The following is a 26,354-nucleotide window of genomic DNA, read 5'->3' as shown; positions in this document are numbered from 1 at the left end:
TTATAGGAGAGACTAATCCCTCTGAAGGCAATGCAATTTTAGTGATACTTGAGATAAGCAAGGCTATAGAAAGTATCAGAACCAACAAAGAAGCAGAACCAACAATAATACAGATATTACGGAAAGAACACTTAGCATGCACAGCTGCTTTAGAAAAGAACTTAAGGCTATGGAAGGGACCTTTTGTCAAGGTAGCCTTGAATTTGGTCATAACTCCTGGGGATTACTGATGTAGTGGCATTGACTTAGAGGGCACTGCAGGTTGTAACTGACAGCAGGTCTAGTTGCATTTTGAAAAGCATCTTTTAAAAAACCCTTTCTTGATATCAGACTCAGAAACTTGTCATCCATTTATTCTGAGATAAGTTAGTCTGGATATGCAAATTTCTTTTCCATTTTATACACTGGGAGGTTCACACAAAACTCTTAAACTTTTCAGTGACCTATCTGTCAAAGCTGAAGAAGTAAAATTTGAGGGTAACTACTGATTTGGTGATCTAGCAATAAATGCTAGTCCCTCTCTATAACTCTATTTTATTTACACTGAAGTGTTGTTGCATACACTAGGGTTACTATACATATGTTACAGAAGGAAAATGAGATAGAAACTGCATTTCAGTATTTTGCTCCTTCGGATTGTATTCTAAGCCATGATAGGGTACTACTAGAATAACAGAGTCCAGTAGAGCTGTTTTTGTGGGAAAATAAAAGCCAGATTTAATTAAAATTATAGAATCATAAAGACTTTTTCAATTAATACATTCAAATAAACTTTCAAAATATCAATGCAAAATACATTGACATATGAAATAAAAGTTCTCCACATTGCTTATTAGCAAATTTGTATTGCTTCCAAGTGTTTTTTTCTTTTCAGGAAGACTTCAGCTAGCAGTGTCAGTGATACAGTAATTGCTATTGCCTCCTAACATCACAAAGCTTCTAAGACTTTCTTTTCTTGTCAGTATTAGAAAAGAGAATTGGCATGGTGTATTATAGCCCTCTTAGTATAACCTGACATTGGAGATTTAAATGGTAGTCGTAGTTTGGCACAAAATTCTGACTAAGAGTTCCCAGTTGTCACTGAAGTCCTTTTATATTTAAGCAAAGCTGTAATGGTAATGGAGAAAAGATGAAACCCAACATGTTCCTGGGTGACAGTGTCAACACGGCAGCACGAGCTGCAAAGAATCGCTGGTCACGCTCCTCACCATGAGAGTAACAGCATGGCAGGCTCTGGCAGAGTGTTTGTTTTACTGAGAACTTCAAAAAGCAGTGAAAATGTATTATGTTTCTATAATTATTATTTATAACTATTGTAGGTGATGGGAGAAATGGTTGAAAGTGCCGTTTTGTAGCGCTTCTTGAATTACATGCAAAGTAAAATGATGCATTTGAAAGTGCTTATTTAGTCTTGAGTTGACTAATTATTAATTACATTCTTTTCCTTTCTTGTCAGTGAGGGGCTTTTAACCCAAATCTGCTTATTGTGGGAGATCACTCAGCAGCATAGTACTCTAACACTCTTTTGTATGATGTTAATTCATGATGTACTGCATGCACACAAGGATCCTCTCTCACTGCTCTGCTCGATAATCAGATCTCTCTCCAAAAACATTAATGTCTGTTTGTACACTTGCAGTGCTAGCTGGAGAGAAATAAATAGATTTAAAGCTAACTTCTGCTTTCCCTTCACTGACAAAGTCCTGCATTTAACCTTGAAATGGGGCACCCTTCAGAAATCCTCACACAAGTAGGAATCTCTGAAATTTTAGCGCTATTTCTTAGTTATAAATAATAACAATATTCTTGATGGGTGGCAGCTAATGAGTGTCAGTGCAAACGGCGATTTCAGCGGGAAGGGATGCTGGCAGAGGCCTTACTGACTGGAGTACTGCACGGTGCTGTACTTTGTCACTCGTCTCCGGGAGGTGCCTGGAGATGCCGTGCCCATTGCCTGTCCAAGGTGACAGTCGGCACTGAGCATCTGACCTGTGCTGCTCAGGCCCCCCAGATTTGCCCCCCCCAGGCTTGTTCCTCCCAGGCTGCTCATGCCAGACCCTGACACTACTCTCTCTGTGACCACCACATTGTGGGCATTTGATAACTCTGAGGGAATATTTATTAGGCTGCCCGGCATGCCGGAGGCAGGCCTGAACACCCTTTCTGTCACTACCACATTTGACCCATCTACCAGATCGGGAATGCTCAGAGACGCTGGAAGCCGGGAGTTAGGCGCGATTACTCTTTCGGTGACAATAACATTGGACCCATCTGTGAGATCAGGGATATCTAGCATGCCACGCAAATCAGAGGCAGATGCAGGACCGACAACCCTTTCTGTTACGACGACGTTGGATGCCCGCAGAGGGTCAACACAAAGAGAAGGGGAGCCAGAGGTGTAGGTCTCAGTCACCGTCATGTTGCCGTGGAGCAAGGGATCTGGCATCGGCCTTGGGGGCTGTATGGTTGACCCAGATGTGTAGGTGTTTTCAGTAACAACCGTTGTAGTGCCAACTGGGGGAGGCATAGGTGCACTTCCATTGACAACGATGGTGGTTCCAGGTGGTGGGAGGTTTAGATCACTTTCAGGGTTGGGAAAGGTGACGTTGACGCCTGGCCAGGGTGGGTTGACATCAGGGAAAGGTTCGATCTCTTTGCCCAGACAGATCTCTGCCAGGGTCCTAAATTTTGGTCCTAATGTATCCAAATATGTTTCATCTGTATCTTCTCCGATAAAGCTGCAGCAACCCACAGAGCCAACAGGAGTACCGACTCCTTCGTGATCATAGATTAATAGGCAGTCATTTGCTGGCCGACCTTCATCTTCATCTGCATACACGAATGCTTTCTGTAGTTTGCAAAACCAGGAAAATAATAAAAAAAAAGGAACAGAACAGAGTGACTTTTCATCTGGCCTTTAACCTTGAGTATTATGGATACTCAAACCATAATAAGGTTTCCCTAATCACAGTAAGGCCCAGCTGACTTGAAAGATGGGACATCAACAGGACAGATTATACCATCAACATTTTTTAACCCTGAAATAATTTTTATTCAAACATTACTGTGTTTTATTCTTGTTTCTGCCACATTTAGCATCTCCAGTTTGGTCTGCCATGAGTGGGTCTGACTGTGGGGCAAAGGAGATGGGTGAAAGAATGCACTCTTTTGGCAGCACTGTGTGAACAAAGTGGTAGGAAGAGGATTGAAGCAGGTTATTGAGAGGAGCAGTGGAGAGGCCAGGATAGAAGAGATGGGATGGAGGATTGGCCACTGTGGGGAAGACTTGGTGAGCCCAGAAGGGGGTCCATTTTGAACAGGAAGGAGATTGCTGATTTAGAATGGTGTTGGGGATCCTGAAGTGGTTGATGCAGAGAGATCAAGCAGGAAAGAGGAGAATTTAAAGTAATTATATGGTGAGATTGGAGGAAGCAGGAAACAATGGAAGGGGAGGTCTGGGAGGGAGAGTCAGAGAGTTTGGGGATTGAGATGGTCAGTAGGAGGAGTAATCTGTGGAGGGCCATGGCTGCCAGACAATTATTAATTGTGATCTGGGAGAAGTCCATGCTTAGGACATCAAGACTGCTTTGTCCTCTCCTTCACTGACCCTTGCTTAGATTTTGAAATATAGAAATCCTTATATATTAATTGATATTTTGCTTACATATGCAATTATAACATTTATGCCTCATAGTTCATGCTTATTATGAAAATATATCTCATGAAACCATTAATCATGTAAATTCCATACCTTCTTTTTCTACCATATTTAAAGGCCAATTCATGTTTGTCAATGGCAAAACTGCATATTGTTGTCCCTTGTAGTTCACAAGTATTTTAGTGAACAGAAATGGCAATAAAAATTAGGAAAACAGTGAACTGATGTTCACAGTTCTTTAGGGGTTGAAGTCACTTCAAGCTGTACCGAAAGTAGGAGTGAAAAATTTCACAAAGTTATTCCTTTATACACTGAAAAAGGTGAAAAATACATGAATTTAGTGGCCACTTACTGAAATAATTTAGTTGCTTTCTACCCATAAATGCAGTGTGTCCATCAGTTTTACAAAAAGACTATTGAACAGTCAAATCTACTACAGCAGCAGCTCAAAGGCAGTACTACTACTAGTGTAATTTTTCCTACTCGTCCAGTCAGTTTTACTTTTACATCAGTCTTATACCATGGAAGTTTTAAATTGACTAGAGTTATTTTGGATTTCTACCATGTAACCTGGGGAGAAGAATCTAACAAAAAGTAGGCTCACAGATGTAACACAAAGAATATCAACTGATTACCTCAGAGAAATAGTTGTCTAGGAAGGCCATGTTCACTCCTCCTTCTCGATACTCTTTTATTGTTCCTCCAATAGACCCTTTTACTTCCCCTGTTCCAGAAATTCCTCCAGCTGTTCCGTAACCAGTTCCAGTGCCATAACCAACCCCTGTAGTTTCTTCAACACCAGAAGCTACTACTCCTCCTCCTCCATATGTGTTATTATATATCTCTGAAAACAGAAAAAGTTATCCTTCCCATGCTCTATTAAAATTTACACAGAATTCACCAGTTGTTTTTATAAATACTATAAAGACACTACTGAGTTTCTAAACATATTTTAGATCACTTTCAGTCACAGATACATACAAGCATTAAACCTGCAATAACAATTAAGTACATATTAGTGGACATCTAAGGCCTTGATTTTATTCCTGAGGCTAGGCAGCATGTTCAGATATGCTTTAGTAAATCAATTATTTACTTCAGTTATTGACTGGAGACATTGTTCTGCCTGATGTACATATATGCTGTCATGGGGTTTGCATTAGAAAATCAGATAATGCTTGTGGATAGTTATGCAAATACATAAATGTATATTTGTGATCACATGAGGTTTAAAATTATTTTGCCTTAAGGTCTTAGAAAAAGAAAAAGGCTCTGTTACTCCTTTCACATTTTCTAGTGGTTAGATTTTTAAGGGGGGTGAGAGAGAAGAATAATGGATCAAAATAACCACTGACTTACAATGCAGAATGAAGACAGTCTTCACAATAAGTTATAAAGTAATGCCTACAGGACTTTATCTTCTCAAAATTTTTTCATATATTCATAACAAGGAAAGAGTGGTCTTAATGATCAGTGTATTTTATGATAATAGAACTGCATACAATAGCCTTGACTATGGTTACATTAGGAAACATAGACTAAATTATATTTTTTTTTCATTTCTATGAAGTGAAAACATACGAGAACATTTTTGTACTAATAATAGTCAGGAGAGAAATTGTCTTGCAGAATAACATTTCTTCCTGTCAGAAGCTAGTGAAAATGGATCTGTACCAGCATCCTTCCTTCCTGTTGTCATGTAAGGAATGAGGGACAAAGAGAAAGTGGCACTACACAGCGTGATTTATTCTCTATGGTCATCAAATTCCTGGGGGAACCTTATCTCAGAAGCATAAATTTATTGTGCTATGTACCACCTTTCTGTCTAGTTTAATGCACAAATGATCAGTAATTACCTAACTGCTTGACATCTCTTTTGGGAAGCAGAGCCTGGAAACTGGGAATCTTTCATGCTGAGTTATGAAAGCAACTTTCCTTATTCTGGCCTCAAGATTGATTTCTTCTAAAACTGGTGTCTAGAAAAGACCCTCCACTCAGTAGCTGGAATGATAAAGAAAAATTGCCTGAGATTTGAAAGCCTCAAAAGCTCAACCATCAGATTCTTTATTCATTCTGGAGGTTCTACTAGCATCAGTTTGACTATCTGTAGATGTAAGATTGGAAGGGTTGTGTTATAGCTGGGAAACTAAAGTGATCCATGAATCAGAAGGTATGAAGTTCTGAAAGATAGATTTATGACAGCGTACATAGAAGATTTTGGGATCTGCTTACCTGAGGGTTCACCAAAATCACCTCCTGCAGCTGTTGTTGGGGCAAGAATGTGTGAGACATCCTGGAAAACAACATTTTGAATCCTTTAGTGATGACCTTGAAATTCTCATATGAAGACCACGACTTTCTGAATCATGCTAAGAAATTAGCAGTTCAAACTATTTATCCCAGAATATACCAAGTTGGAAGGGACCTACAAGGACCATCGAGTCCAACTCCTGGCCCTGCACAGGAGCATCCCCAAGAGTCACACCGCGTGCCTGAGAGTATTGTCCAAATGCTTCTTGAACTCTGTCAGGCCCAGTGCCATGATCTCCTCTCTAGGGAGAGCTCTTAATTATCATCCCCATTAAAACAAAATTAAACTAAAACCAAAACCAAACCAAACCAAATCAAAGACTACAAGTTTTTTTAGTTGTCAACATAAACAGTGATCAGTGGGGATGATTTGTGTTACTTTGTCCTACATTTTCACTGAAGAAATTTGCTAGTTATTGTGTTTCATCTGAGGGAATAGTAACACCAAACTATTGTGCCAAGCTAACTGAACACAATTAAAAGCACATAAACTCCATCTGGGAATATTAATTAAGTATCACCTTTCATATCTGCCTGGCAACTGTTGACAATGCCAGACTTCTTTTAGAAGACACAATGCTACAATCACTCTCTACAGTCAAATGCAGTCTTTTCTCTAAATATGAGTTACTCCTGATTTTAGAAACATGGAATGTACTGACCCTGTCTTCAGGCTGTGCACCTTCTATTCCCCATGGATGAATTGCCCCTTCTGTGCATTCAGGTACAGGTTCAAATCCAGTTCCAACTCCACCTGCAGCGCCACGTCCACAGCCACAGCAGTCGCTCATTGACATCAAAATTGGAATCACTTAACAGGAAGTGAACAGGAAATGGGGATTTAGGACATCTCTTTCTCACAGGAATATCTGCTTTTCTCAGAGGGGAGGTGCTCGCAAACTTTCGAAAATATGTCTTTAAAATGTTTCAAACCAAGCAGCCTGCAAGTCTGGCTTTCAGAATCATTAGCTGCTTTTGGAAATTAATGTATTTAGAAATTCAGAATAATTTGTACCTTTAGTTATAGCAGAGCAACACAGGGGTGGAGTAGGGCTGTTACTCCGAATTTATGCCTATAGACCTGGGAACAGACTTTGATCTGTCTCAACTGAATCAATATAAGTTGCATACATATGAAAATTAAACAAACAGAACCAGTCTTGCTATGTATAGCATTTAGTGCTATTCATTCCTGATATATAAGCATACATTCGTCTCTTCAAATATTGTAATTGAAAAGAAATACACATTAGTAATAAGGTACATATGAGAATCAGTGGAGAGATATCCATCAGACTACAGTGATCTTTGGCTAAGGCTCCAGTTGCAATTTTCACATCACGTATGCATAATGCTTGATTTGAAAAAACAACAGAGGCAAACCCTAAGCCCAGATTTCCACTAATGTTTGCGTAGAGTGAGTCAGGTTTCCCAGTGTGCTGTTATTATGCTTTGTTGTTTCAAGAACACGGTGTTGGAAATTGCAGAATTCTGTAAATACCAACATTGAAAACACTGCTCATTTTAAAAAGGCAATGCAATATTAATTCATAGAATCATAGAACAATTTGGGTTGGAAAGGAGCTTGAAGATCATCTAGTTCCAACCTCTCTGCCATGGGCAGAGACACCTTTCATCATCCATTTTGCTCGAGGCTCCCTTCCAGCCTGGCCTTGAACAATTCCAGGGATGAGGCATCCACAGCTTCTCTGGGCAGCCTGTCTGTATCTTATGACTCACAGTAAAGAATTTCTTGCAAAACCTGCCCCATTTCAGTTTAAAGCCATTTCCCCTTGTCCTATCACTGCACACCCTTGTAAAGTCCCTCTCCAGCTTTCTTGTAGACCCCCTTTAGGTAGGCTATTCTGAGGTCTCCCTGTAGCCTTCTCCAGCTTGAACAGCCATAACTCTCTCAGCCTGTCTTCATAGAAGAGTCACTACAGCCCTCTGATCATTTGAACATCAAAGTGAACTGAAGAGAAAAGGGGGAAAGGCTAAACAGTGTACAAAGTGCTGCCTCACAGTGCACTACTAAGGACATATTTAGTCCAGACTACCAACTAGGAGAGGAGATTTCCAAAGGCAGAATGATTGTCCTGTAACATTAGTCACACATAACACAGCACTTGCCACTCCAAACTTTTGTGGTTTTTGACTCCTACTAATCAAAGATTAAAACCCCAAACAAACCCTGCTCCTGAGAAAATCAGGGTAAAAAATCCATATCCTCATTTTTTTTAGTTAGTATTTCTTCAATGGTAAATTTTAGATGTTGACTACTTGATGCCCAAACCATGAGAGAGGGTAGATCATATCTGATTGTGGTGTTCTGAGAAATAATTGCTTGCATAAATTCTAACTTGAGCCATTCTTTTCCATGAAACTCATACTTCTTCAAAATACTAGGACATATGAATGAATGTACTTTTTTGATCCTGTTATAATAAATACTACTTGTTTTTAATAGATATAATATTTGGAAGCAATAGCGAAAAGTGTAAAATCTAAGATGATAGTATCTATTGTTCTACTACTGAAATCTGTCTTTGAGCACAAAGGAATCTTGGTCTTTCCATCTTTTCTTACCCAACCTGGAGCTGATACTTGTCCATTTCTTCTAAGAATGTAGTGGAAGGACAAATTGCATACTCTAGGTTTTAAGTGACTGAACAGCTTTGTCTGATGGTTTGAGAACTAGATAACATCTTAAGAAAAAAACCCCAAACCCTAAGTTTTAGAAGGGAAGTAGTTATTTCTGAATGAAATGTGTATGTAGGTGTGTATAAGATAAAATATATAGAAATTATTTTAATTTAAAAGACAAATTTTTCTTGTCAAATGGCCTATAGATTAACAACCAACTAGAAAAGTCGCCTTGTTTTAGAAGAATTACCAAGTACACTTTTAGAAAGATAATAAAATTGTTTTCTTAATTTTATACTTACGAACAAATATTAATCCACCAAGAAACATCAGGCCAATGGCAGCACCGCTAAGTGTGGTAGGTGATTGGAAGTCTCTGCCATAATTTTCATTTCCATAATTGTCGTCAATGGATGCAGTATATCCTCCCTCACCTCCATCGTATCCATCAGTATAAGCCTGCCAGTCTGTGTGATCCTCATAATCTCCTCCTCCAGGTCTAGTCTGACCATCACCACCACCTTGTCCTCCTCCATCTTCCCGGCCTTCTCCACCACCACCAGTATCAGTGCCACCACCTCCAGTACCACCACCACCAGCACCACCACCACCACCACCGATGATAATTATTTTTGTGGCCCCACTGGTACAGTAATTCCGACTATCACACTGACAAGCTTGCACAGGAATTATGTGTGGTCTGGGGCAGCGTCGGCCTTGGCTGTCTCTTACAGTGATATAGATCCTATAAAGGTAAAAGTCAATGTTCTGACTCACTAGTTCTGCAGAGGAAGCTTTGGGGGACAAAAAAAAGAGAAAAGTATTTAGGTGAAGGTATTGACTATAAATGCTCTACAAATCTCTACTTTTTGTTAGTTATATTCATAGAACGGAATATGAGATGAAGAGTTCTCTTTCTAAGATCTTCGGTTACTTATTCGTCTACAGTACTTATTCAAAGCTGAAACTTATGATACTCCTCTATGCTAGATTTTCTTTTGTAAAATTTGAGCCGGATCAGTCTAGTTATCACTTTTAAGCCTGAGAAATACAAAAGAGACAAATGCACTTTTTTATTTCTACTGCTGCTTTTCCTGATTTTTATTTGCACAATGGTAAACATAAAAATTGCGAGTTTTATGCATTTCTTTTTCCTCTCACGAGGAATTGAAATAATTTTTTCAAAAGATTTTTCAGTAGGTTTAAAAAATTTAGAGTTACACAGGTGCATTTGCTTAGGACTCAAGAATGGTTGTAATTGTGATATTTAACAGTTAATGTAGTCTTCTATCCATACAGTAAGTTATGCAAATTCTGTCATTTAGTAATGTATGAGATTTGATTAATTCATTAGTTTGTCATGGAAGAAACTGGAAAAGCTCCACTGCACACTGACGAAAACAGTTTTTGCAGAAATACAAGTAAGTCTAATTGGTACAATAATTTACAAAAATTGTAGTTTTAATTTGCCATTTTCACATAAGTACAGTTCTGCCAACTAAAAATTTTATTCTTTAATACAAAATTTTAAGAGTTTTGTCATATGCTTACGATTTTTAGATACTATAGAAATAAAAAGTATCAAATTACTCCTTTTGATTTACTCATTATGTTTAGACCAACAGTCATAGTTGTACTAAAACTATAGTTTTTGCTGCCCTATTTTTTAAAAAATTTCTGTTTCCTTTAAAAAACACATGTAATAATTCTGATTCTAGTTGTAATATGATTTTATATATTTATAAGCAAATATGGAGCAACTTCTTGGATCCATATGAGCATAAAATCGCATTTAAGTGAGATTAGAATAGATTCTAGTAACTGGTTTTTTTGTTAGTGAAATATTATCTTACTCAGTTATATAAGAACTTGTTGCTATGGTTTATTCTGTTATAAAATGTAGGTTAATTTACCATTTATTGATCTGATTATCCATGTAGTTTGAGGTTCACCATGTATGGTGAATGTAAAGGGCGTAGCATATAGACCTCCATCCCTGTGCTTTGCTGTGATAATCACGGATGGGGAATGCATACATACTTTCCTTAATTCAGTATTAATAGTCGGGCAGTTGGCATTGATATCATCTATTGAAAGCACAATGGTGCCTGTAGCAGTATATCGAGGAACGCCTGTAAAAAGAAGATATTTGTGGTCAGGAGGGAGTATTGATACTATAAATAATGCAGTTTGGGTTGGAAAACTAGAAACAGGAAAAAAATTGATAGAAATCCGAAAACAAAAAGAGTTTTCTTTCAGAAAATTTAATCTCTTTTCTTACCTCTGGTGATAGCCAGAACCTCTGCTTTGTACTGCCCATTGATGACATAGACTGATTCCCGGTTAATAGCTTTGTTGAGTGTGATTTCACCAGTGTTTTGATTGATTCTGAACCAGGCAGCTGGATCACGTCCTATACTATATCTGTGTTTGGTGAAGTGAAAATACTCAGCGTTATGTTATGAGTATATGTATTACATATTTATTTTGCAAATAATATTTGTCATTTTGGAACATTTTTCTTTAGGTTGTGCTAGGTCCTCTTACATTTAAACCTGTTCAAGCAAAAGTCATATAGACTTCAAAAGATGTACACCAGAAAAGTGATTAGGAATAAAGTAGGTGTGTACATTTTGCAAGTGGCATCATAATTTTGAAATTAAATCTCTCTGGATTCTGTAAACATTTAATAGAATCCTCATTCATATCTGTGGTTAAATCCACAGCTCTTCCTGTAACATTCTAAAATTTTATTTGCTAACACATTTCTCAGTTTTATGATTTTTTCCCAAACCTTTGTCAATAAGCTGTATTTATTTCTACATACATTAAAAAACAAATTCTGATCCCGGTTATTATCATCAATTTCAAGGGAAATAAGTGTCAAATATTTTTTTTTTTACTATAGAATGAGCTGGTAGTGACCTCTTCTATTCTGACTGGATAATACTGCCCATTATTGGGATTTTCTCTTTGTTTTTTTAGAGATGGTAACAATTTCCCTATTTGTAGCAAACGTTTCAAGAAAAATTATTTTTAGGCTGGATAAGAAAAAAACCTCACCTGTTTTATTTATATAAGTTACAGCCTATTGGAAAAGTGTTATTTTCTTTGTCTTGTACATAGGGCTAAGGAAAGTAGGTCAGGAAAGAAAGCAATTGTAGCACAAAAAAGGGCTGAACGATATACTATTGTATTGCTATTATTCTATTGCCAATCAATGAATGTTGGTTTAAGTTGTTTTTTTAAAGCATCCTTTAAAATACCTATTCCTCATCCCACTGAAATCTCAAAAGAATTATTCCATCCAGGAAGTTAAGCAGAGCAGAGCTTACACAACATTTGATGCAATAGCTCTTGTATCCTCGTCGATGGCTGTGTATGTTCCTATAACATAATTCACTCTTGTGCCTTCTGATAGAGAAAACACGACTGAAGATGGGTGAAACCTCGGTGGTTCAATCATATTTTTTACTTCTATTGTGAGGGGTGTTCCATATATTTGGTACTCTTGTGCAACAGAGTGGTGGAAGGCAGCTACATTCCTGACACCAATCATCAGTGAGTGGGTTCGGAGCTGTTCATAATCCAATTCCTAAAAGATAAACCACAGAGAAATAGATAATACATAAAAGTTCCCTAATTTTATTTAAATATTTTTTATTTTAAATGGTTGAGTGACAATATTTTTACTGGCCATTTAATTTTGTTAACAATTAACTAAAACTATTTAAAGATGATTATTTCAAGAGTTGAATCACAATATTTATCCATACCTTAATTACTCTAAGGATGCCTTGATTTGTAGCTCGATCTGTAACAATTTCAAAACAGTTATCTTCATTACCGGATATAAAGAAAAACTCTGCTAACCAGTTGTCTGTAAACTCTTCATCAGCATCCAGGGCTTGTATTCGTAGCAGTTCTGAACTGAGTGAATTTTCTGAAATACTTGCTGAAAACTGGAATGACAGATAAGTACCTGTTAGCAAACTAATATATATAATGTGAAGAAAACATAGCTGTCTGCAGAGATTCTTTTGAAGGATGTCCTGTGCACAGCTCATGCGAATTAAATAAAAAAACATGTATTCAATTGTGATTCTGGTTGCAGATCTGAAGAGCTGTGTCACCTCAAGTGTTTGCAGAGGCATCTTAGAGGGAGAGGATTTGTGCTTTCTATAGCAAAAGATCTTAAAAAGACTGGGTTAATCTACTTAATCTAGCCATACTTCAGGGGTCTGGACGCCTGAAGTACTGGATTTCTCTGAATACAAAGATGTCAGTCCTGAGAGTGTCAGGATTGACTTCTCTAAATACAAAATTAGTGCACAATCTGTGGACTGTGTTTCGAGGACACTACAAGGGAACAACCCTCTTATTCCAGTGAGGCATTCAAATGTGAAAGTGCTCTATGGGTTAGTAAGGTCTCTGTTATCAATGGGGCTTTTTAACAGGGTTTTCAAACAGTTACGTTGCTTTTAGTATTGAAAACTTACAGAGCTTTGAGCAAGAGTTGGAAAGTTGTCATTGACATCAATAACTTTAACGTTACAGCTACAAAGGGATGATATTCCATCTGCAGCTCCATCCCGGTCTGATGCCTTCACAACAAGAGTGTAGCTACTATGTTGCTGTCACAAAAAGAGAAATGAGTGTGTTAGAAGACCAGCTGTGCATCTTATAAATACTCATGTCTTGCTACTATTTCCTAATATAGGAATTTACCTTAGACATTTTATTGTAACACATTGAAAATATGCATTTCTCCAATAATTATTGTAAAAAACACAGCCTTTCTCTCGCTTTTATTTTCTTTCATGCTCTCATAACACATATACACCAAAAAATCATGTTATTTAACTTTGGAAAAGGAAATGTTACCTCTCTGTCAAGGTAATTGGCAAGATGGAGTTCTCCAGTATATTTATTCATAATGAACATGGGTGGACCTGAAGGTTCCTGACTCTCTATCTTGAAGGCAATTTTAGAATTCAAGTGATTAGGTTCATCTGCATCTGTTGCAATGATTTTCATCACCAGTGTGTCTAAGAATAACAAATAATTAAAAAAAAATCAGAAAATCTTTTATATTCCTGCGAACAACTCATCGACACAATGCTAAAACTTGCATGAAAATGATAGAAAACTTTCATGGACATTTACAAAGAAAACAAAAAATTTAGTTTTTTAATACTGATTCTGAATGTTAATGACTTTAATTAAAAATCAAGGTCAGATGGAATAACACGGATTTTCACTGAGCTTCTTGAAATCACCATAGGGAATATGTAGATAAAGTACTGAGCTTGTAGATATTAATGTAAAAAAATGCCACAGTTTTAAATGAAAATTTCTGTAAAGTAGAAAATGAGTGTTAGGCATCATTGCCTCAGTTAATTTCTCTACTTTAGGTAAAAAAACCCATTTTAATCATTTAAGTAAGGGTTTATTTAGTAGTATTCTACTGTGACTGCAATACACAGGCTACAAATACAAATATTTGAAAGAGACAAATGGGAAAAAATGTGTTTTATATACCCTCAAAGGAAATAAGTGTAAGTGTAGTGTTATTTTTATTTCCTAAATGAACTGATTTATTTTTAATTTTCACATCTGAAAGAATTTGCATAATGGTATGATTAGAAACTGGAGCATTCAGCATTCATGTGTGGAAGGAAAGGGGGAAGGAAGCACTGCTGCTTAATTTATAGCAGTGAGCTCAGGCCCTGGCTCAAATAGCACTTGGAGAAGCATCTGATGCTCCTTCCTTTTCAGTAGCCCTGGCTAATCTATGTCATTGCCTAAGAAAAAGCAGAATGAGCACCCCAGGTTTATATTTACTGTATTCTGGGAGCTTCACTATCACTGCTATAAAGGCATAGTGTAGTTACTTACTGTCCATACTGCTCTCTTCAATAGATCCTGTAAATACAGTTTGTGCAAATACAGGAGGGTTGTCATTTATATCCAGAACTCTGACTCGAAGTTCAAGAGGTGGCTCCAAATCCATACCTGTCACTGAGTGTTTGGCAAAGCAACGTATCTAGATAAAGAGATTTACTCATTTTAAAACCAAAAGTAAGCAAAGTAGCAACCTGAAACAAATTAATTTGTTGTCTACCCCATCCTGGATCCATCATCATAAAGGTATAAAAAAGGGGAGTACTTACAACAAATACTGGAGTTACTTCCCTATCCACTATTGATGTTATATTAATTTCTCCTGTCCTTGGGTTGACAACAAATATTCCAAAGGGTGCACGATCAATTCCAACTCCAGAGATGCTGTATGTGACTGGATTGTTTTCTTCACAGTCTGATCGGATCTACAGCAACAAATAATAATTTATGGAAGTTTACTGAGGATACCCGCAGGGCTTTTTCTCCTATTCTTAGTTCCCGTAAAACATTCTATATACTTTCTGTTTCTCCACCACTATTCACAAGGTTCAGTTGACAGAACCAACGGAGAGTTCTTCTACTAAACAATTAACCTAGAGATCCATCTCCCCTTAAGTGCTCGATAGGCTTTCCCTTAAATATGTCAGGCAAGTGAAGAGAGAAACCTCCAAGATTATCACACCATGGCTGGACCTCAGTAAGTGAAAGGACAGGACAGGAAGATATCATCTTTGCTCTGTTTCCCACAAAAGTTATACACAATGCTTGAACTTCTACTTAGGAGTTTATCAGCGTGAGAGACAAAAGAAAAATATTGTGCTCTGGTACATAGATGCTGCATGCAAAGACACCGTTTGGAGCTGCCCAGGAAGTAGACTGATGGCAATGTTCTAGGAAGCCTCTGCCTCCTCAGCAGCCACATGGGTTCACTTTCTGAGACTGTCTCAACAGAGCTGGAAATATTGCATCATCTTTCTTCTATTCTGCATTCCTTGCTTCAACTACTCTAAGCAAATATGTTTTTCTCTGTGGTTTTATCAGCCTATCTTTGCAAAAATCTTCCTTGTCAGTGAAACTTTTGTTTTTCTTTCTACTTACTCTGGCAATTGGATTCCTCTTAGAATTATCTTCTCCTTCTCTACAAGCTGCAGCAAATTTGATCCATTCACGTTTTTGTCTTCTGAAGGTTTTCCATCTTGCCATTCCATTTTCATCCCATTCTTTTACCTTTGACACAGAGTTCCAGAGTCATATGATGTCAATCCATTTTAAATTAATACAGACAATTGGAATTTTCAATGATAAGGAGGAGATTTTTGTAGACCATGTGCTTTTTTACATGTCTGTGAGTCCCAAACTCTAAGACTGTACTTGTTTACTTTAAAATTATTCCTTTGTGTGAGATACTCATTTAGGTTTAGGAAAAGTTCTCTCAAGGGAGCGAGCAGGTTATTACCTGCAGCTGTTTAATATTTAAATATGTTTTCAGTCTTCAGGTTCAGAAGTATCTTAGTTCAAGTATCTTCGTTTTTTCATTGGTTACATTTCATTTGATCAGAAAAACATTTTCTAAAGAAATATGTATTACCTCTACATGAAATCCTGTGCTGAAATCCAAGAGTACCTGCAAGAACAATGAAAGATTGGCATGTAAAATGCAAGGCAAGATGCAGTCAGCAAAGCCCAACTGCAAGACATTGTTATACTGCAGGACTGGAGAAGTACTTTTTCTCAAGCCTATTGCAATAGCTTATCTAGGCAGTAGCTACAGGATTTCCAGAAGTGGCTTTGTGCAATTCATTTTTTCTATCTCCAGCACTTGAATTCCTTGACAGTTTAAACCTTCAAAATTAATTCTGTCTTTCAAGACAGAACTTTGGGTTTGAATGGATACACCATAGCAAATTTCAAGCTATACCTACATTAAAATACAGCTTTCACACAGATTTTTATGTTTTAACACCTCAGCTGGTTGCAAGAGTTGTTATCAAAATATCTAGGAAACTAGAGAAGGAGTCTTTATCCTAAATAATGTATTTTTCCTTGTCCATAATAAACCTGGAATACTTAACTAGGTTTTTTAACCAAAAAGAATGAAAATAATTTCTTGGAACTTCCCAGTGAAGTTGAAGACATTCAAAGTAAGATGGAAAGAGAACTGCAGTCATCAAGCATATTTCCCTGGAGTGCGGTGGGCTTTGATTTGAGACCTAACTATGCAACTAGTCTTGAGTAAATGAAGGTGGCAGGATCAGATGCAATATGTAATTACTTTAAAATTAAAATTTAAATGAGAGAAGCCTCAGTTTCTTGATTAGCACAATTTAAAAGAAGGCACAGTTTAATTAACCTTATTCCTAAATAAGGTGTAACCTCTTCAGAGCGTTTTTTTGGGGGTTAGGACCTGGTTTTCCTCTCTTCAGACAATAAAGGTGAAGAATATGGGATTTGCAGGACTGGATGCTTTTTTTATTTATCATTGGGAGAAACAAAATATCCAGGTGACTCAAAAAGTATTTCAGAGTTTTTCTTTTCTCAAAAAAAGTTGTTAACATCTGCATTTATGAGTTTTCCACTTCCTTGTAATTTCCCATAGCTTTTTTGTTTGTTTGTTTTATGCCAGTTGTACTTAGATAAAATCTGTGACAATCTTTTATCCTATGGTTTACATCATCGGACTTTCCTCACTTCAAATTTATTGCATTGTTCTGGCAAGGCTGGAACATGGACACAGACTTTTTTCCACTTACTTCATGGGAAGACAACCTCTTACAAGGAACAGATTAATGAACAGCAGCTTCACCCTTTTTCTCCTCTCTCTCTTTTCCCCATTTACCTTTATTCTGCAAGAGGTCCACCATCTGTCATTTACAAAACAATGTCTTCAATGATCTGGTCTTGCCCAGAACATTCCCTGAGACCTTGGCACATAATGGCTGCCCTAATCTGCTTCTGAATGAGGGAGTTTAGACTGTGGATTTGCCCATGTGATGTGCATATACCTTGAAATTTATTTGACTATTCATAGGGAAAGGATTTTTTTCCCGTGTTTCTTTGAGGAAGTTATTGACATAAATGGTTCAGAAAAGTACTCTGCAGAAAAATCTTAACAATGTGTTCATGTTGTACTAAAAGCATTAATATATTTTTGAACTTATGTCTTGGTGACTATTTAAATTTCGAGCTTCAGAACAGGGTTCAAATTCATGTGTGGCCATTACTCATCTCAGAGAAGGGACAATATCAGACTTCAGGTAAATGGCAGGGTTTTTCCACCCCGGTGGGAGCTCAGGTCTGTCCTTTTGTAATCCCCCTTGGAGCCTGAGGAAACACAGGAAAGTCAAAGGGACAGACTATACCCTCAGAGAGAACCCGAGTGATGAGGTCTACCAGAAAGAGCACTAATTGAATAGTCTCTTATCAATCAATCCCACTGGTTGAGCAGAGCCTCCTTTGGTGAGCACAATGAAATACTCTCCACCCTTGGGCTGAAATCCCTTCTGGCATGAGAGCAATTGTCTTGACCCAGCAAAGTATGAGAATACACCTCCCAGTGCAATGTTAGTGAATCTTGTCTGCTGTCTGCATCCTGTGGCCTATCGTGTTACTCAACAGTGAGACTGATACCTCACACCCAGACACATCACTCATACTCAGCAGGCCTAACTGAAAAACTATTCTGAGTACCTCTGAAATAAGAATTATGCCCATAAAGAATTCTGTTGTTTAAGGCTATGAATACTGAGAAAACACTTGATTTCAACGTATATGGAGTTCTGTTTTCAAGCAATGAAAAATACATATTTTACACTGGAGTCTCATTCTTTGTTTTTGAGCACCAGCAATGAGAATGTCAGGACTTTGTCCATTGAGGATGCTGGGGATTGTAAATTTAGGCCCTGTGTTTCCACACTTGTCCTATGCTAACTAAGGAAAACCCTATTCTGTTACTTGTTGCTAATGAAGATCTTGAATCCAGAGTACTTAGTAAAATTTGTGTTATTATTTGAAAAGGCTGATCCAATGAACTTGATGTCTGGGTTTGGTATATCTCTCTGTTATAGGAAGGAGGACAGGCAGACACCAGAAAAAGCTGTCTGGTTCATCAGATAAACCTCAACAATTTTAAGATTATATTTATCCAACTTGATACAGGGATGGAGGTTCCGCTACCTCCCCAACTACTGCTTTCCCATTGTCTGCTATGACCAGCAGTTAGAAGTCTTCCCCCAGACCAGTTATCTATTTCTAATATCTATCTTGGAGGCAAACCTGTTTTTTTCTAGTGCTATTTCCAGCAGAGAAGTGCTGTCTCCTAGCAGCTAACTCTATCATATTTCTAGGTAGTGAAAAAAAATTTCCTTCTAAACCAGTATCCAAGTACAGCACTTTCCATAGACCCAGTGATTAACATTAATTAAAGCAATAGGAGCCACCGGAATGTGTGGGATGCATCCTGAGGACCTTGGGGTAGGCAGGCTGATCAGAATGATGCCAAGATTTGCTGGTCTGTTAGTCTCTGAGAGACTGTGAAAAGAAAAAGGAAACTGCAGAGAAGCTAGAGGCTGGTTGCAGAAGTGGTTTCTGTTTTGGTCTGGGAGATGTGCTGTCAGGGAACAAGTTATGGTGGCTGTCATTTGCACAGTGTCCTGTCTGAAAGCTTGTCCTTTATTGTAATGATGCCTGAATCCTTGTCCAAAATAACACCTTAGAGCCACACTGGAGTTATTCTGGATTTATTCTGATGTAACTGAAAATAGAATTAGGCCCATAGGATGTGTATGGTTCTTTGCACCTTCAAAGCAATTTACAAACAAGAATTAACTAATCATTAATTGAGTGCCAAGCAATATTATACGCAATTATGGAATCCTCCCTCCTCCACCTACTGAAATCTAAATGACTGAACACGCCTTTAACATCTTCCCAGCATTATTCATATGGAACCTGCTTTTCTCTCTTTGAAGTCAACAGCAGTATTGTTATTGGCCTGGATGGGAGGAGTGCTGAGAACTCAAATGTATTGCATTAGTCATCAGGGTGCAGTGGTAGCTCTGGTACTGTCAGCGTTTTGGGACTTTTATATCTTCATATTCATCCAAAGCTCTGATTAATAAAGGGTTGCAGTAATGAACCCTTCCCTTTATTCATTCTGATTCTCTTTAAAAAATGATAAATCAGTGCCCATGAGATAATAAGAAGCAGAGTTCAAACATAAGACAAAACCTCAAATTTAAAAAAGATGCTATTTAATCACTTGTTAATTGAAACGTGATGGGGTTCTATTCTATACTTTTCATTTTCATAGGTCGCTAATTAATGTACTTCTTCCAATTCATAGGGAAAGTTTTTCAGGATGATTTTTCTGGCATTTTGTTTACTTATTTAGAGGAAGTCAGGTGTTCCTATATCAGTTACTGATGTCAATGTTTTGTATTGCATCCAGGATCCGTTGCTACTTCAGCAGAATTATGACAATGGTTGTGTCAGGTAGAAGAATATATTCCAAAGTTTTATTTATTTTAAAATAAGTTTATTCAAAGAACTGAACACTTTGGGAAAGTTTCCACTGCAATTGTTTCTGTTCTGCTAAGTCATACAGATATAATGAATTCCCATACAGTAACCATTAAAAAAATGAACAGAAAAGTAATTTCAATGTAGGGTGTATGCCATTATCATTCAAATTTGAGTTTTTCAAATTAGCCATGCTAAGTGCCCTCAATAAATCTCCTCAATAAAACCTGAATTCTGATATGGCTTAGAGTGTTCTGGCTGCAAATGCATGTTTGCTTAACGGCCATTTTACTTAGGAATGTAAAACTGCAGGCATGAGAACCTTATCTTAGGTGATAATTCCTGAATGTGGAATTCCTTTAGTTTCTATTTCTACAGCAAAATTATTTGGCAGAAGAGCCTGCAAGTTCCTGATTAAATCCTGGCAGATGTTTCGTATGCATATGCGATGAGAGAGTTTAGCCCCTTAATTTTTTTACGTGCAACCAAGTTATGAGTAGGAGGTGTAACCATAGCCTAACAACTGGAGGGGGAAAAAAAAAGAGCGTAGATAACACATGGGAAAATGTAGCCAGACAAAAGTGCATAAGAGATGTGGTGAATTTAAAATTATTGGCTGTCACATGATAGCTGGCAGGAGAAGAGTCATACCTGATCAAACAGATTATTTCCATAAAACGTGTCTGTGCTAGTATCACAAACAGAACTCCCTTACTCATGAGAATAATGCCTTTGAAGTCACGTGAGCAAGGGTTGCAGAATCAGTCCCACCGATGGTGAAATCCATGTAGAAAATTACTAGTTTCAGGGCTGGTAAGTTTTCTTTTTTTTTGAAAGTGTAGTAATGTACTAAAATATGTATAACTCCACGGCACTTTTATTTGAAGCAACTTATTAACAATATACTAACCAGACAAACCATTCAGACAGGTGATGTTCATGAAAGATTAATCAAGCTGAAAGCCAAGTCTCTTTCTCACAATACACTAAAATTGGATACATAAATTTATAATTTATTTGATCTCTACAGTTTGTCTGTCAGCTTTCTATAAAGTGCTGAAAGATGCTATTAAGCTGTATGGACCATCATGAACATTGCTATGCAGAAGAACGCATAATAATTACAATTGTTTCCTCTGGGCAGTAGAAGTTCAAATATTTGATAGTCATCAAAACACAGTGGCAGTTTTCACAATTGCTCTTTTTTTCTGACCCAACACACATACCCTCCATCACTCACAATTGCAACAATAATATACTGAAAGAATGAAAATGGCTTCAGAAGTGCCGAGAGAAGTAAAGCAGTAAAATCTCTTTTGAATGAACAGATCTTAGACATGATACAGTCAAGCTTTTTGAACTTTGACACATTGGGAGTATGCATCACCAGGTAACTGAGTAAAATGGATAGTCACTAGAGCAACATGAAAATCCAGAGGTGTTAGTGATGTGCAACAGGCCAGTCTTGGAGATCTCTGCACTAGCCTAAACAAGCAGGAACTTATCCACACTGTAACTTGCTTTTGCCAAGTTTTGCTGTTGTTTGCTTGGCAGCTGTCCTGTGCTAATTAGTTCTACTTTACTGATCGCAGAGCTGTCAGCTAAAATTAATGGATTATGTTTTCAAATTAGTTTTAGGATTTCATATTCTATAACACACTTTCTCAGATTGCAACATTCCTAGAAACGTCAGTAATGAGAAGTTAATAAACATTTATGCTCACTAATACATTGTATAAAATGTAAAATTGCATGAAAATCACAGAAGGACATAACTATAATAGAAATCCGACTCTTCTCAATCTTCCGGACCTTAAACCTCTACCTGGTTTCAAAAGAGCAGCACAGATGAGTAAAATTAATCCACACAAAAATCAGATTGCAGGAGCAATAAGGCCTCCATAGTCCTTTTAAGTCCCTTCTGGGTAATTTCCTTGTCTTGATGAACACATTGTACAACTATGCCCCTTGACCATAGCCACAACTTTCCTCTTACAGTGAGAAAACAAACCCAAAGAGCAACACTTTCATCATGCATTCTCTTGCTCAGCACATGGCGGCTCAGACACTAATGCACTATAACACAGGAATTCTTTGTAATATGATAAAATAGGCCCAGTTTTAATTTTTACTCAACTAAGATTTTCACTAAATTTTGGGGTTTTTTTTCTCATGCATATAGCTGTAGGATTTTGTGAGCTCTGAAGTGCTCTTGCTAATCAGTTTAATCAGTTTAGAAAAAGGGATTTGAATTCTTTAGAAAAAGATATTCCTTCAACTGATAAAAAGTAAAGATGTATCTAATTATAGTAAAATTATATCTAATCATTACAATTTTTATAGTGATGTCTTTTATTAATAACAGTGACCCCTTAAATAGTGGACACAGACAACATTTGTCTGAAAAGTCATGCATTAAACAGAGAAAGCCACATGCTGATCATCAAGAGGTTGCAGAAAGTCAACAAAGAAAGTAACATTTGTCATTATTTAATGAAAAACTAAATTAATTCTGTAGAATGTTTAGAAGTGCTGTTTAAAATGAGCAAAGCCTTGGTTTTTTTTTAAATTTCATAAGATATTTTGGGGGACTAGTTTACAGTGTAAAATGTAATGGTCTCCTGAGGAAGACTCAACCGGCGTAGTCACAGAATTTACAAATACTGTTTTAAAATCTGACTTACCAACAAAAGGAACAGAAAAGCAGCCGTTCGGTGAGGGAGCCAATCCATGGCATCTGACTTCTCGGATACAAGTCCAACTGAGTTGTGGTTACAAGCCTGTTCCTGTTCCCCTCCCCCCTTAGCTCTAGTGACTATTTAAAAAGACACTTGGTATGTGTCCTTATACTCAGCCCTTCAAAGTGTCTCTGCCTCCCTCTGAGGGAAGCACTGAAGATGCTGTATAACAGTGTGTCTTTCCCCACCCCAAAATCCTGGGCTGGTCTCACCTGAAACGCTTGACAACATCATTATTGCTTGCAGGTAAAAGCTAAGAGACACACCTTAATTCTTACTGCACTGAAACCCTTTGTTGGATACGAAAGGGTACGTTTTAAAAACAGAAGGCAAGCTTCGCTGAGAAGATACCGAGTGATTTATAAATTACTCACAACATAAGGAATCATTAAAATGGTAACTTATCATTGCTTTCAATGCAACTGCCAGTATTCTTCTTGCACCCAGTATAATAGAAGAACTTAATGAATATTACCATGAAGAATATGGACTTTAAGAAATTACTCATTTGAGCTAGAAGTCCATTTACTTAGAGGCACAAAGAAGTCAGTTCCATGTACATTATTCACAGAAGTGAAACATTGAGAGCAGAATGGGGTTGTTGTTGTTAAAGAGGTAACATGTCAATTTGGGGGAAAAAAATCATGTTTTATTCATGAGGCCACAGGCATATCTGAAGCAGAGGAAGACTTTCTGCTTTCACCAGCTGCAAAGCTGCCTCATGCCATACCATTTCCTTCCAATGGGTTGTGCTCTCACTGACACAGCGGAGAGGGAGTTGCACACATGCCCTATCCCAGAGAAACTGGAGAGCCAGTCAAAACAACAGGAAGTGGAGGAGAGGGAGGATGTGCCCACACAGCTCGCTTCTGGCCTCATTTTGCATGGCAGGAGCACAGTTATGGGGGACAGAGAAATCAAAGAAGACTCCCCACTTTGCTCTGCAATAGCTGTCTCTGCAGAAGCCCTCTCTGCAGAAGAAGTGTTGTAAATCCCTCCTTGTGTCTTTGGGACACCTGAACCACCTCATCATGGCAAGAAAAAGTCAGAGTGACCCTCTGCTCTGGCACTGAACCTGGGAGAAGGGTGCACACTTCATCCCCCCAAATGCAATATGACTGGTGTGCTCCTGAGCCTGCTGAGCCCTCCATGGAACTTGATATCTCCTAGAACTGGACGCAGGCTGGGAAAAGAGAGCTCAGCACCTCTGGAGCTACTCAGCACCTGCCAAGATGAGTCCCATGCTCCTGCTGGGTAAGCAGCTTTGCAGCATGCCATATCTCCATACCACTTAGCATGGATTCTTCGGTGTCTTGCAGCTGGCTAGGGCTGCCAAAGCCAGTCGTGCATGTCCCCATTGTCACACAGCTCTTGGTACTAAGCTAAACGTGCCAAGCAGTGAGTCACTGAGGCAAACTGAAACAGGCAAAGTTAAATGGATCACATCTAGATTTTCCCCTTTCTGAGAATTTTTTTACAATCTGAAAGTTGTGTTTAAAAATAAAAAGTTATTTGTTGCACGTATAAAATATGCATGTTCTTTTATGAACCAAAGTATCTTATTTCAGAACTTTTGCCTAATCAAATATTCCAAAAATGACAATTTAAAAACATTTTTTGTTCTAGGTTTTTCAAATGTTTGGTTTGGAGGCTTATATTTTTTTGTTTTACAGAATTTCAAGCATTATTTTTGTATGTTTTTTACTGTTTTATACCAGACTGATATGATCATTATTGCAGTAACACATAAAATATCCATATTACTAATGCAATGGTCAGTGTTTGAAGTGTTGGAAGCATAAAACAGTGAAGAAAATGCAAAGATCAATACATGGTGGAGCTCATGGTGCAGATATGGAAACTGGATGGAGGTCTTGTACTTTGTGTTGCCATGGCACTGGGGAGAAGCTTGGAGTGGGGTGGAAGTTGCGTGGTCTCGTTCTTCTGCTTGATATTCAGAAATGTTTTGTACAAAGCAAGTCCATCTCCTACATCTCCTACCAAGAAATATTGTGTACAACATGATTACAAAGAATGGAAAGTTTGACCACAATCCCACCCTCAGCACTTTACACAATAGAGATAAATACCTGTACCAAATTTTTTACACAAAATTTGTAGGGACATATTGGCAGTTTTGTCCTCCTCTCCCTCCACAAAAGGCATGCTTTTTGGTAAGCCTTGTGTCCTCAGCTACGTTTAGTGTTTTGACTTGGTAAATTAAGCTTGTGATGGCAATTGTATTGTTAGTGCTATATATAGCTATTCTGCAGTTAGTGCATTTATCACTGGCAATCCAAAAGAACTATATATGTTGTGTTCAATAAACTGTGCTAAATAAACCAGACTCATAGTTAATAGACTCTCTGTGCATCTGGTGTCAGGCCTATATTGTTATGTTTTTGCAATATGAAGTGGGCTAGTGGCCACAGAAAAAGGGCAAACAGAGCTTCAGAATGAGTAGTTCTCAAACTTCTCTACAGACCTTCAGAGAGTTGAGTCAGTAGATTATTCTTGGAATATCACAGAAAGAAGGTTGATAAAACTTATTTAAACTGTCAAGAAATCACTGCATGTGAAAGCTATATTGGAGCCTTGATAAGAAATCAAGAAAGGTTGAAAGTGTGTCTCGCTCAAAACTGCTCCTAGCAGTGCTGAATTTCCATTTGGACTACTGAATAGAAGTTATTTCTTGAAAATGTAAAATAGGCATGTTCTTTTACAGACCAAAATATCCAACTTCTGTTGTGTCAAACTTTTTATTATATAACAGAAGATAATTTGATCTAGAAAAGACAATAAAATGCCTCAAACAACAATAGCCCTAGAAGAAGTGAAAATGAAAGCTGCAGCTGCTACACTATGTCTTTCTTTGCCACACCTCATTATGAAGAGTGCACATGGACTTATCAGAAAAAAATAAATTAGAATAATTCTTTAATGGGAAAACTTGTCATGTAATTTCAAATAAGACTTCAAAACAAATGTTCAAACTTTGAAAAATATAATTTGCACATTAACAATTTTAAAAAAATAGTTTCATCTAAATGAAAATGATTGAAAAAAATAGAGTAATTTAATCCAGTTTGAAGAAGAAATCCTAATCCACTGACCATTACCCTTTGGGAATGCTGGAGTTAATAAGATAGAATTAGTGGCATCTACCTAACAGTCATTTTGTGTTCTTGGAGCTTTTCTCTCCTTTATATTTTATACGAAGGTTTTTATGCCTTTTTTTTTTCCTCTTACCCTTGTTAGCACCTTCCAGAACAGCAGAGGAAAGGGCTGAGGATCATTTTGTAAACAGAACTCTATAATTAAAAATGTAATTGGTATACAATGCAGTTAATCAAAACTTGACTTTTCTTTTCATGAAAGAATTTTCAAAAATTTTTTTGGTATCTAAAAACTCAGCCAGTCACCTACTGATGTTGGAGTCAGCCAGCTAAGAGTCCAGATCCTAGAGACTTCCATTTGTGCGAGGTAACTAACATGTTTGAGCACTTCAGAAAGCACCCTTTACCTATGACAGTTGGTCTTGTTACTTTTAAAACACCATTCTTGAGTAATTTTTTTAAAATGCG

At 37.5% G+C, this 26,354-nt stretch overlaps 1 protein-coding gene across 1 annotated transcript; it reads right to left on the bottom strand.

Annotated features, from left to right (window-relative positions):
• Positions 1-1,876: 1,876 nt before the first annotated feature.
• On the bottom strand, positions 1,877-22,764 carry LOC113945007 (desmoglein-1-like). Its single transcript, XM_027638818.1, has 16 exons — positions 22,717-22,764; positions 16,104-16,139; positions 15,614-15,742; positions 14,785-14,940; positions 14,510-14,657; positions 13,496-13,659; positions 13,111-13,245; positions 12,388-12,573; positions 11,947-12,206; positions 10,893-11,035; positions 10,525-10,743; positions 8,914-9,405; positions 6,631-6,779; positions 5,891-5,951; positions 4,294-4,502; positions 1,877-2,848 (listed from the first exon to the last, which is right to left on the bottom strand). The coding sequence occupies exons 1-16, from the start codon at positions 22,762-22,764 to the stop codon at positions 1,877-1,879; spliced, it is 3,507 nt and encodes a 1,168-aa protein (XP_027494619.1).
• Between the last annotated feature and the right edge of the window lie 3,590 nt (positions 22,765-26,354).

The sequence above is a fragment of the Corapipo altera genome, unplaced genomic scaffold, assembly GCF_003945725.1.
Source record: "Corapipo altera isolate COAL_440 unplaced genomic scaffold, ASM394572v1 49, whole genome shotgun sequence".
NCBI classification, from domain to species: Eukaryota; Metazoa; Chordata; class Aves; order Passeriformes; family Pipridae; genus Corapipo; species Corapipo altera.
The sequence above is the reverse complement of the archived record's forward strand: the minus strand, read 5'-3'. Positions and strand labels throughout refer to the sequence as shown.

Coding starts and splice junctions, on each gene's coding strand:
- LOC113945007 (XM_027638818.1), bottom strand. CDS start 22,764: ATGGATTGGCTCCCTCACCGAACGGCTGCTTTTCTGTTCCTTTTGTTG. Junction 14,941..15,613: donor AGAGGAATCCAATTGCCAGA/GTAAGTAGAAAG, acceptor TTGTTGCTGTAG/ATCCGATCAGACTGTGAAGA. Junction 5,952..6,630: donor GTGCACAGCCTGAAGACAGG/GTCAGTACATTC, acceptor GTTGTTTTCCAG/GATGTCTCACACATTCTTGC.